General features: G+C 40.5%; 1 protein-coding gene across 1 annotated transcript; it reads left to right on the top strand.

The window, feature by feature from the left end:
• The first annotated feature begins 5719 nt into the window (after positions 1-5719).
• Positions 5720-8904, top strand: LOC104453636 (probable xyloglucan endotransglucosylase/hydrolase protein 28). Its single transcript, XM_010068248.3, has 4 exons — positions 5720-6148; positions 6296-6396; positions 7064-7272; positions 8067-8904. The coding sequence occupies exons 1-4, from the start codon at positions 5941-5943 to the stop codon at positions 8554-8556; spliced, it is 1008 nt and encodes a 335-aa protein (XP_010066550.1). The 5' UTR covers positions 5720-5940; the 3' UTR covers positions 8557-8904.

The raw sequence follows: 8904 nt of genomic DNA, 5'->3' as shown, positions 1-8904 counted from the left end.
AAGACAGTCAGTCCCGAAACTTCCGAAGTCCAATCGAGCACTGTGGACGCACGGGAATGAGGGCTCGCGGCTCTGTAGCTCTAGACCCTGTCTCGAGCCCGCCTTTGAAAAATTCTACGGGAAGCAGACATTTTTGCGGCTCCAGGAAGAAACTTGCCCCCGCGATTTCCAGCGCGTCGGTTCGACTTTTGACCACGTGCGAAGATGTGCGTTTTGTCTTGTTTTGTCGCGACAGTTGGAGATGTCACCGGGACGCAGTGATGGCGCGAGGCTTGCGTGGCTTTTGGGCGATGGGACGCTTCGACCTTCGCGGCTCTCTAGGGTTTGGGTGAGACACCGCTGTGGGGTTTGTCGCCAGGCACTTTGAACACTTCCTTGGATGACTTTGGTTTGGCTTGGTCTGTTGATTCTGCGAGTGGTAATTACATTTGGGGCCCGGGTAAATTCGATTTGTCTCGTTTTGATTTGTTTCCATTAAATTTTGACAGGTTGGCCCTATAAATTGATCGGTTTATCTTAAGATATCTTGATCGAATTGAAATACGTTTGAAGCTATCTGAAAAATTCGATCCAAAATAAGCTTTCATGATGGAATAGTCACTCGTTACTATTAACTGTGAAAAAGGAAATGGACGAGGAATTAACAAAAAAGGCTCAACATTTTTGTTTTTGGTATTTGCACTGTTGCCGTTGCTTGCTTTTCTCGCCGCCTTTTAAGAGGCTTTTTGCATTTGGTGCCCTTCCACTTATTTTGACTTGTTGTCTTTTGAGTGTAAGTTTTGTGGCGCCGAATCTCGTGTATTTTTTAGTTAGCTCTATATATTATTACCCTTAAAAAAAACAAAAAGGGCTCAACACAACGAATAGTGTGTTTTTTTTCTTTCTTTTTTTGGGTAAGTAAAAGGAGCAGTGGTAATCAACGATCAAGTGGAAGACCCTCCTGAGCATTGCCATGGGATTGATTTACTCTCTTTGGCGGAAATTAATGTTTGGTTTGGACTTTGATTACCGTTCATTTTAAGCAAGCCTATCACCCAATTGTATCATTAGATGCGAGTTGAGAAAGCACAGACGATGTTTAAGTCTAGTTCTCAAGCTACGTATGCCATGAATGAATCCAAATTTCCCAAGTTTAGGAGCTACCAGGGGATTCATGCCAGCTCTAAATTGCATGGGATTAATTGTAACCAACTCAGCCCAACGATATCCTGGTGGTCAATACACAACATTATCCGGTGTGTATCGACCATATTTTTTGTGCATTTGATCGATATATAGTCAGAATTTTTAGATTCTATGGATGTCATGTCAAGCCACAACCACGTAAGCTCTTTGCATTCGACTCTCTCTGGTGTGACCAACATGACGTGGCAATCGATATCCACTTGACGTGTCAACATGCAGAAGCTGACAAGGCGGATGGGTTCGAGGCCAGCTTGGAGAATAATGGTCTCCCTTCAAGCCAAAGTGTCCGGAAAGAAGTGGGGCCAGAATTCCTTTCTCGACAGATAACTGACCGAAAGCGAAAGGCATTATATATTTTGAAAGAAAAGAATAGACTCGGTAAATTTTTTTCCTGTTGACATACGTGGAAGGCTAACAACGAAAAATATATCTAAAGGAGGCAGCAAAGTTGACGTGATGAAGGAGTTGGGTGAATTTTTGAGAAATATCTACAAGTGTCCATTACAAAAAAGAGAAGATATGTTTGGCTTTGGATAAGGATTTTTAGGTCACTACCGCTCGCTCGACTTTCCTAAATTTGCTAATGATGATAATGTCTTCAAAGTCACTTCTAGATTGCATTCGATAGAACTAAAAATAGAGCACTGAAAAGTGTTGAATTTTGAGTGGAGCTTGCAATGTTAGACGCGACTTGTTTTCGTGAAACGCGTGACACATAAATGACTGAGAGAAAATCCAAAATAAGGTGTGACATGACAAGAAATACAATATATGATTATGATACGCTAACACAAACCATCAACCTTGTTAAACATTAAGTACCATAAGCGCTAAATTATAACAATTGAATACGTTTGATATGTTTCTCAAATTTTAATTCTTGGTACAAATCGACTCATTCAATGATGACGGACCGAAACCAAGATATTGATCCATTGCGATTTCTTCGAGCATTTTAGTTAACAACGAATAGGTTAGAAGCCAACCATGATCAATGCTGCTATAAAACTTTAAAACAATAATATAATTCCCTTTTTTTTTAATCAGCATGCGGAAAAAATAACGATAAAGAAGTAATAAATGTGACAACTGTCCGCAATTTCTTTTTCCTTTTTCTTTTCCCCCAATTGCCAGTTGGATAGCAAACATAGGAACCTCGATCGCATGAGGTCCGAAGCGGGGCCGCCACGTCAGCGCGGCTCGTCCGGAGCCATAAATCGGGGAGAGGGCGGCCCCGATTGGCGGTGGGCCCGAAACTCAATTTCCATTTCCCTTTTTTTCTCTCGCGCCACTCGATGCTCGTCGTCGCGCCACGTGTCCCTTCCGCGTCATTAGATTAAGGCACGAAATAAGGGGAGACACCCTTTTTCTGCGCCGAAATGTTGCAACGGCGGTCCGGCCCCACGCGCGTAGAATTTGGAGTTTGCCCTTCTCGACCACCTTTATTTACGAAAGGTGCCCTTTATGCATGCGCGCCCTTTATGCAATTTTAAATTATCCCTCTCTTTTTTTAATTTTTATATCCATTAGGTATTCTTTAGGAATAATAGAAACTCGATCAGAATGGTAGGCTTATCGAATTGAGTACCGAGGACTTGGGCTTTAATTTAGTAAGATACTCAACTCGAGTGGAAGGACGAGGGGGGTTTCGGATATCAATGGACTTAAAGCAGTTCCATGATAGCTTTAATGATAGATCCTAAGTCCATATGTTAGTAGGGCTTTGACTTCGGTAAACTCATTTAAACCTCATATCAAATTTTTTTAGTAATATGTACTCAACCCATTTCAATTGACAAACAAGTTAAATATAGATTTTTTGACCCATTTTGCCACTTCCAATTATAAGTGGTCGACCAATCCAATTCGAGCCGCATTGTTCAATTCAACTTTCAAATTAGAGTGAAAGACATAAATAACCAATAAACTTTAGATTAATATATACTTAATTTATTCAATATAATCCTGAATTTTAGCCTATCGTGTTATGTATATTGTTCAATATTAAATATTTTCGTACAATCTAAGGATTAAATTGTAAATTATGCTAGTAGGCCGTGGCTTTAAGAAAAGCCCCGGGGTAGTTTCGGTAAAAAGTGACGTCAGAAACCGCCAAAGGGAAACTGGGTCGGCGCCTGGATCGGTTGTCCACTGCCCATCACCCGACCAATTTATCACCCCTCTCTCTCTCTCTGCCTTTTTTCTGATTTTGTTATCCAATTAATTTAAAAAATACATTATTTTAGAAAAAGGGGGATAAAAAGCGAAACATCTTTTCTTCTTTTGTGGCGGGCCCCACCCGAGTCCAACCTTAATAATTTTTGTCCCCCCTCGCCTAATGATTCCACGCCTGCCCCCTCCTTTGCGCGATTGATTAACATCGAGTCTCTCTTATTTTGTAATGACCAATTTGACGGACAGTTGGACTCCACTTTTGCTGCCTCCTCCCTGCGATTCCTCTCCTTTGCCTTTTCGTCTCGATGCGTCTTATAAAGCGCGACCGGTCTCGCGTTCACATTGATTTTTCAAAGCGGGATCGGAAAGCGCCCCCACCCGTAATTGATGGCATCAAGGAAGGAAGATTTAAATCGTCGTTGAATCTCAACCCGTCCCGTTCAATTGTAACCGGGAGAAAATCTTTAGGATTCGGATGAAGGCGGCTCTGATTTTTTTTTTTTTTTTTGAAAAGAGCCGGAAAACATTGCGCCGCGAACGGGCTAGAATGTGACGTTGAGTGACTTGAAATAGATAGAGAGTTGTAAAGAGAACATGTGTTTACCTGTAATTTCTTGTCACGTTTCGCCGAATTAATAAAAACATAACAGGTGCAATCTTTAACAGTTTTTCAAAATTTCAAACCGAATTAGTTATAAGTAAAAGTAATACTGGAATTTCAAAGTTTCGTACATTCTGATTGAAAAAAAGGAAATAATGCAAAATAAAAGTGATCTCAATTGGAAAACAAATTATACATGATGTTTAAGTTGTTGGGGGTAGGAATAGTAAAATGATGATGCGGTTCTTTGAGAAGATTTTTCAATGGTTTCTTTTCTTTTTTTTTTTTTTTTTTTTTCCTGTCATGCTTTATTGTTTTTCACCTAACCTTTCATTTGCCACAAATATGCTATTTTGAGCAAATCGACAAATATATACATTTTCAACAAAATTGAATTGATGTCGTGACCTTCTTACCATTTGGATTTTTTCCCCTTTTTTCATCTGAAAAATAGACACTCAATATCGCCATTTAGTGTCGAACGAATAGTTACAAGACAACAAGAAGTATCCCATTTTTGTAATGTGTACTTTGGCAATTTAGAAGTGAACGTCCAAATTTTTCTAAGCACATTATAGACGCCAAATTTAAATCTTTCAACAATAGTCACACTAACGATGGACGAATGATCTATCGTATTATGATCAAATAAAAATTCGAAAAAATCATAATCAGTTTTTGTGTTTATGATGTGCATCGGTACTGTTTGTAGCTGATAAAAGTCAGGAATGGCAAAATGAAAATGATCTCAATTCGAAAACATATTGTATGTGATGTTTGAGTTGTTGGGGGGTGGGAATAGTGCAATGATGATGCGGCTCTTTAAGAGGATTTTTCAATTGTTTCCTTTTTATTTCCTGTCGTGCTTTATTGTTTTTCACCTAAACCTCTCAGTTGCAGCAATTATGCTATTTTGAGCAAAACAAAAAGCATTTACATTTTCAACAAAATAGAATTGATGATGTGGCCTTCTTAGCATTGTTGGTTGTTTTTTTTCCCCCTTTTTCCGTTTGAAATATAAACACTAAATATTGCCATTTATTGTCAACGGAATAAATAGTTACAAGACGAAAAAAATAATCCCATTTTTGTAATGGGTACTTTGGCAATTTAGAAGTGAACTCCAGTGTTTTTCCTAAACATGTAAAGACATCAACTTTAAATCTTGTAATAATAAATATCATAACGATGGACAAATGAATAGATGAAAGGATGAATAGATTATTTATTGCATTACACTTAAATAAAAATTGAAATAATTGTAATCGATTTTTGTGATTTCTTATCTTCTTTTTCTTTCAGCTTTGGAAGTGATTTCATGATTTATATTTTGTATTTTAGACAAATGATCCTTCAATTTTGAAAGGCAATTAACGAATAGATGATTTAATTCTATTTCTATTTAAATCAAAATATTAAATAATCCGAATTTTATTAAATAGGAAATAATAAATTGAAATACTAAATGAAATTTGAGTGCTCTTGGAGTAGTCGGTCTTCTGAACTATTTATATTTTGTATTTTTACAAGATCCTGATCCTTCAATTTTCGAAACCAAAAATATTCTCTTAAACGTCTCCATGCTTTATTTATCGCCGTACCTCCTCAAGGATCTCGAGCATTCTTTTGGGGCTTGGACGGAAAGAATAATTTTTCGAACACCCTGTTCCTCACTCACAATTTTAAAAATCCAATAATAATTAAAAAATATATATTTCACAATATTCTCCCCAAAAAACAAAAATATCCACCGCAAATAAAACAGCAGTCAGCTCGCCTTCTTCACCATTCTCTCTCTCTCTCTCTCTCTCTCTCTGTGCATCCTCTGTTCTGCAGCCTGCAGCCATTCCAGGCGTCTCCCTATCCCCTTCTCCTTCCCTGGCACGCCTCCGCTTTGTCATTGACATGCGCGCACAGCGCATCGCGGACTTCACCGAATAAAAAGGAAGAAAACTCGCCATTGATTGAGCAAACGAAAAATGTCTGCTTCGTGGAGTGTGACGAGCTGTTTGTTCTTCGCTTCCTGCGCGCTTCTCGTCGTTCTTGCCGTCGGGTCACCGGAGAATTCGAATTCGGAGTTGCCGGTCGTCTCTTTCGATGAAGGGTACGCCCACCTCTTCGGAGACGACAATCTGGTCATTCACGGAGATGGAAAGTCCGTTCATCTGACTCTCGACGAGCGCACAGGTTCTTGCCCTTTTTTCTCTTCTTTTCTCCTTCTTTTTCCTGAACCATTCTAATGTGATGGGTGGTTTGGTTTCATTGTGTTCGTGGGTTTGCGAAAATTTCACTTTTTTAAGCGACTCTGTTTGTGTTTTTCGAATGCGAATGCAGGGTCTGGATTTGTTTCTCAGGATCTTTACCTACACGGGTTCTTCAGTGCTTCGATTAAGCTGCCTGCGGATTACACTGCGGGAGTTGTGGTTGCTTTTTATGTGAGTAGGCTCTTCAAGAACTTCAGTACCAAGCCATTGAACCTCACGTGTTTCGCTCATTTCGTTTGATATGCCTTTGGACATCTGGCTCTGTACGTTATGCATTGGAATGTTTCGTAGCTTAATCACGAACTACACCTCTGGCGACTGCTTACTGCTGTAAATTCTTGCACTTTGGGGTTTGGAAGCAGGTTCAAGTTGCTGTTTCTAGCTCCACCCTGTTTGGTTTCGCACATCCAGATGAAATGAACATAAAATACGGTGATTTGTCCTTGGAAATTGTATTTAATTGATATCCTAGACTCTTTAGGCATCACTTTGATTTTTCATGCGTGAGAAATGAAAACATGGGGATGTGTAGCGTTCTCTATATTGCTGTTTGTGTTTCCAAGACTGAGGTCAGTATAGTAGGTCACCTTCAGTCGATATTGTTCATCCCAAGAACGAAACTTCCCATCGAAGTTTTCACTTTTATGGTTAATATTTGAATTCTGTTCTCGAGAAACTGATGGGGGCAATCAATACGCATAGAGATTTCCTCGTTCCATTTCGTTAGGTTCTTCCCAATGTTAAAAATGGTGGTGGTGGTGTTACAGCTTCACTAGTTATCTTATTGTGAAGCACATCTTTTAACTGATTTTCCCAAATTACAAATTCTTTACTCCAGATGTCCAATGGGGATATGTTTGAGAAAACTCACGATGAAATCGACTTCGAATTCTTGGGAAACATCAGAGGCAAAGAATGGAGGGTGCAGACCAATGTTTACGGCAACGGAAGCGTCGGCGTCGGCAGAGAAGAGAGATATAACCTCTGGTTCGATCCCTCCGACGATTTCCACCAGTACAGCATTCTCTGGACCGATTCTCTGATAGTGTGAGTACCAATCAGAATCTGGTGACCCTCAATTTTCAATCTCTCTTCATTCCATTTGCACATACATGCGCAAATTGGATCTTTCAAAATCTTGAGAAGTGGGAGCGGTCACTGTCACCAAACTACCATTACTATATTTTTTCATTAGTGAGACACATGTGGGGTTCCATGAATTCATTCAGAGGTACTTTGATGGTGATGCATCTGCTGTAGGTTATGGCATGGTTGTATTTTTAGGAGGTTCAGCTGATCTGTCTTTTGGCCCAATATGTGCACCCCCCGTTTCGCAAACCCGCCAGTTCCCTGATTAGTACATCGAAGATGGTGTCTAGGAGCCATTTTGGTCACTGGCGATATGGCAGCAGAATATAGGAAACAACCTCCATCTCAGTGGGCCATGCGCATGCAGCTACTTTGTTTGATATCCCGCTAATCATCTTTCTATGTGAGCAGAGCTTTGCTTTACCATTCATGGTAACGTCATAAGGGTTGGTGCTAGTACGTGGTTTTGTAATAGGGAAGGAACATGGTTGGGAACTTTTGTGGAGATGTTTGAATAGGGAAAGATTCTACGAAGGCCATGACATTCAGAACACACAGCGTTACAAGATAATCCATATATCTAGTTCCACCTTGCAGGAATACGAAACATCTGAAAGGCTTATTTATTGTATATTTACCGGTGCTTTCTAGTGTGATTTTTTCGGTTCGGCATTTTCAGTTGCCCTTGGTTTTGGTTTCGTGTCATCGCGATTAACTCTATGATTCTTGTTTTGATTGTTTCTTTTCTACAGATTTTATGTGGACAATGTGCCTATTAGAGAGGTCAAGCGAACAAAGGCCATGGGCGGAGACTTCCCCTCTAAACCGATGACCTTGTATGCCACAATCTGGGATGGATCCAGTTGGGCTACCAATGGAGGCAAATACCGGGTGAGCTACAAGTACGCCCCCTACATTGTCGAGTTCTCTGATCTAGTCCTTCATGGGTGTGCAGTCGATCCTATCGAACGCTCATCAGCATGCGATGCAGTCCTTCCTTCGGGATCGATCCCTACAGCCATCACACGTGAACAGAGAGTCCAGATGGAGAGCTTCAGGAAGAGGCACATGACTTACTCGTACTGCTATGACCGAGCTCGGTACAAGATACCTCCTCCCGAGTGCATCCTAAGTGTGAAAGAAGCCAAGCACCTCCGGTCCTTCGATCCTGTCACCTTCGGCCAAGGCAAGCGGCATTTTGCGAAGCGTCGCCACCGCCGTGTGTCGGCTACTTCCATGTGAGTTCGCGCCACCGACCGATTGTCCATTCGATTCTACAAGGCTGTCTACAGAATTTATCCTGTGAATAGGCGGGGAGAGAGACGAAGGCGATATTGGATATTGACATTGGGTCGACAGATTTCGCGGCGGATTTCGTGTATAGTTTCGTGATTCCATTATGTTTGTGGGCCAAAAGAATTTGTTATTGATGTTGTTTGTCTCTGTGGCTATTGCTGAATTCAATTTGGTGGGTATGATTCATGTACTTGGGCATATCTCATTGCTTTTTTAGCTTCAATAAACATGTTCATGGTGGGGGCATCAGTCTGCTTGCTTGCACTCATATAAATCAAAAGTGTCTTTTGTCCC

Source organism: Eucalyptus grandis, chromosome 7 (assembly GCF_016545825.1).
Source record: "Eucalyptus grandis isolate ANBG69807.140 chromosome 7, ASM1654582v1, whole genome shotgun sequence".
NCBI classification, from domain to species: domain Eukaryota; kingdom Viridiplantae; phylum Streptophyta; class Magnoliopsida; order Myrtales; family Myrtaceae; genus Eucalyptus; species Eucalyptus grandis.
This window is presented reverse-complemented; position numbering and strand designations above follow the sequence as displayed.

Excerpts from the sequence above, each read along its gene's own strand:
- LOC104453636 (XM_010068248.3), top strand. The coding sequence starts at position 5,941 with ATGTCTGCTTCGTGGAGTGTGACGAGCTGTTTGTTCTTCGCTTCCTGC. Across the intron at positions 6,149-6,295 it reads GACTCTCGACGAGCGCACAG|GGTCTGGATTTGTTTCTCAG; the intron begins GTTCTTGCCCTT and ends ATGCGAATGCAG. Across the intron at positions 7,273-8,066 it reads TGGACCGATTCTCTGATAGT|ATTTTATGTGGACAATGTGC; the intron begins GTGAGTACCAAT and ends TCTTTTCTACAG.